At 54.7% G+C, this 3,350-nt stretch overlaps 1 protein-coding gene across 1 annotated transcript in view; it reads left to right on the plus strand.

Moving 5' to 3' along the window:
• TRAFD1 (TRAF-type zinc finger domain containing 1) overlaps positions 1-2,094 on the plus strand; it is a 15,830-nt gene extending 13,736 nt beyond the window's left edge. The window contains exons 9-11 of the mRNA XM_007938180.1: positions 956-1,295; positions 1,509-1,581; positions 2,041-2,094. Of these exons, the coding sequence (XP_007936371.1) occupies positions 956-1,295; positions 1,509-1,581; positions 2,041-2,094 (467 nt within the window). The remainder of the gene's footprint in view (positions 1-955; positions 1,296-1,508; positions 1,582-2,040) is intronic.
• Positions 2,095-3,350: the final 1,256 nt, after the last annotated feature.

Consider the following 3,350-nt stretch of genomic DNA (forward strand, 5'->3'; position numbering starts at 1 on the left):
TCCCAGACAGGAGTCCCAGCCTCGCGAGCCCTCAGCAGAGCTGCCCAGGAGGCGTGTCAGACACCAGGGTATTTGCCAGGGCTGGGCCATGGACATAGTCACTACTGGCTCAGGCCTGCTCACCAGTTCCCATCTGCTTCTGCGTGGGGTTTCCTAAATCCCAGATTGCCAAGCCCACCAGGATCTCGTGGGGGCTTCTCCTGTTGCTAGTGTGTTCCAAGGTGGACTGAACTGGCTTTATAGCTGAGTGGGTTTATAGGGTAATGGCTTTGGGGTCAGTCATGGGACAAGCTTGGTAGTCAGTGCTTACTCAGCTCTGGGTCTCCTATCTGTGCAGTGAGTTGTTGTTGTTGTTATGTGCCGTCGAGTCGGACCCGACTCATAGCGATCCCTCCTTGGGTTTCTGAGGCAGTATCACTATGGAAGTAGACTGCCCCACCTTGTGACTTGGAGGTAATTTGCAGCCCTAGTGGGGCGCCCTTGGTTCTGCTCCTGTTTGATACAGTGAAACCTGGGGCAGCCACAACTTGGCGGGACGGCCTTGTTTTTTCCAAGTTTTCCGCCTTTGACGGTGCAGTTTCACCACTTTTCTGTCACTCCTTTCAGTGGGAAATGTTTGCGTTTTCCTTCTGTGACAAGTTTTGACTTTTGCAGGTTTTTCTGTATAGGCTTAGGGTACTCAGACTTTTTGTATTATCATTTCAAGGCTCTTGACTAGGCAGGTAAACTTTTTAAAGCCTAACCACTACAAAGCCCATTAGAAATCATTTTTCAAAGCTCCTTTATGTACTGTTGTCCACCAGCTTGAGTTCTGAATAGGAGGCTGTATCTGAGGCCTCAGGTACTGCGTGTGGAGAGTCTACAGAACGCCCCCAGCTTGGTCCTCGAGGGGTGGGTTCCTGTCCAGCACTAACAGACCAGGCTTTTCCCTTGAAGCTCCTAACTCTCTTCTCAGGGGACCCGTCTTCTAGCTACATGGATGATATCAAGCAGCAAATGGCTAAAGCACCCACCTACCCTCTGCCCGCCAGCAGACCTCTTAACAATACGACTGCTGCCTGTGACCGACTGTCAAAGTCTACACCAGGCCCCAGGCCTGGCTGCCAGCCCAGTCCTCCACGTGTACTGAAGCTCAACAACTCGGACACCCAGGACATCCGGGGACGGGGCCAAAACAGCCATAATGGGGCCATGGCCCCTGGGCACGTTTCAGTCATTCACCCTGTTCGAAACCTCTACCCAGAAGCCCTCGTGCCCTCCTTCCCCCGTGGGCCTGCAGGGAGATACGGAGTGAGGTAAGAACCAGCAGCAGCCTGGGAGTGGAGTTTGGGAGCAATGAGGAGATGTGGGCAAAAGGCCCCATCACCCGGCTCTGCCGGGGGAGACTGAGGTCTGGGGAGGACTGGGTTGCCCTGTAGCAGCTTGGGCTCCAGCACCAGTGGTTTCCACTTCCTCGACTTTCCTACTGGTGCTCAGGTCACCTCAAGAATGACTGCCCTGTCTTTCAGCGGTAGGAGTGACGGTGGCAGGAGCTCCCGGGCCACACCCCCAGCCACTAGCTACCGCAACAGAGCTGCAAAGGTAAGCGGGGATCCAGCCCATGATGCTGAGTGAGGACCTGTGGCCCAGAAGTGGGGGCTGGTGGGGCTCTTGAAGTCAGAGAAGTTGCTGGGTCTCAGGCTGGTTCAGGCTGAAGGGTCCTGGACTGGTCTCTTGGCTTTTGAGGAGGAGGTTTCTGTAGAAGCGTGGCGTTTTCAGGGCTCCAGTGGAGGGGTGAAGAAGCCCTGTGGGCCCCGTGGTTAAGCACCCGGCTGCTAATGGAAGGGTTGGCGGTTTGAACCTGCCAGCTGTTCTGGGAGAGAAAGATGAGGCAGTCTGCGTCTGTGAAGGTTACCGCCTGGGAAACCCTCCGGGGCAGTTCTCTGTGCTAGAGGGGCACTGCGAGTCAGAATTGACTCCACGGCAGAGGGTTGTTGGTTGGGGGGGTACTGCTCTTGCACATTCTACTGAAGACTTGGTTGGTGTTCTGTTGTTCTACAGGCAAAAAGCCCCAAACAGCAGGGAGCTGGGGACGTGGAGGAAGAAGAGGAGTAACGGTCCCTACGAAGTTTCCCGCGACTCCTGTCTTCTGTGCACAGCAGCACTTGCCGCAGTGCAGGCCCCGCTTCTCTGGCTCTTTGGGGAAAGACTTTACAATTTTAACTTTTCTAGGTTGTGGCCATTCGGTGTCTTTGAGATGATCGTGCTGTGGGAGTTTGGGGGTTTGAGGGAGGGTTAGCAGGGAGGCTGTTGAGAATGTTTCTGCTTTAGCTGCTACCTTCGGGCAGTAGTTACGTCCTCTTGGCCCACCAGGGCTCCACCTTTCGGCATTCTGTCACCACTGCCTCTTGGTGCTATGTGGTCCTGGTGGGAGGTGTCAAGGACTTTGGAAGCTGGGACCCACCAGCCGGGGGAGTCTCTGCAACGCGGGGACTGTGGGGTAACTTCCTGCCTATACTGCCCCACCCCACCTGTCCCACTTCTAGAATCTAGGCCTCTGGGATGTGGGGAGGAGCTCTGGCAAAGTGTTGGAATATGTAAGTTAGAGATCAGTCTTCTGGAGACAGTTGAACTAGAGGTGAGTGGACCTGAGGCTTAGTTTTAAGCTGCTTCCTTGGCATTTGGCATCACTGCCTTAGGTTCCTGGTGGGAGCACGGCTCCTTCGTCTTCACTGCCCTAGTGGAGAAGGCAGGGGTTCCTTGTTCCCATCAGGGCCGCACTGGGTTCTGCCCTGGGCAGGATTGAGGCCTCAGCCTCATGGCTTGCCCGGAAAACCAAGTGTCAGAGCCCCACCCCCTTTTTTAAATTTTACTATTGATTTCCTTGCAATAGAAATAAAGTTTGTACTTGGAGTTCAGCTGAGTCTCGTGATTCCTTCTCATTGCTCTGTGCAGACTTCAGGGAGGCCAGAGTGGGTGGGATCGGCCCTGGATGCTCGGCAGTGAGGACCGGGCTCGCGGGGTTTCCTGTAACCAGCAGATCAGCAGGAGTTGCTCCTCTGAGGCCACCAGACATTGAAGGGGAAACTTCTCTCCAGCTGGACTTCTGAGGAGACTGACGGGTTTGCAGCAGTTTTGATGGTGGTGTGGGAGGGAAGGCCTACTGAAGAGAAAAGCAAATTCTTCAGAAGCCGCGACTTCTCAGTTACCCCTCAGCACCTCACAGCTTACACAGGACCATCTAGCACCTGAAGTCATTTGGCATTTCCCAACAGCCTGGTGGGGGATGTGGAAAACCTAACCCACTGATTCCAAGTCCTAGCGACTCTACAGGACAGAGGACTACCCCACAGGGCTTCCAAGGCTGTAAA

The sequence above is a fragment of the Orycteropus afer genome, unplaced genomic scaffold (assembly GCF_000298275.1).
Source record: "Orycteropus afer afer isolate SDZICR_OR568_19922 unplaced genomic scaffold, OryAfe1.0 scaffold00048, whole genome shotgun sequence".
NCBI classification, from domain to species: Eukaryota; Metazoa; Chordata; class Mammalia; order Tubulidentata; family Orycteropodidae; genus Orycteropus; species Orycteropus afer.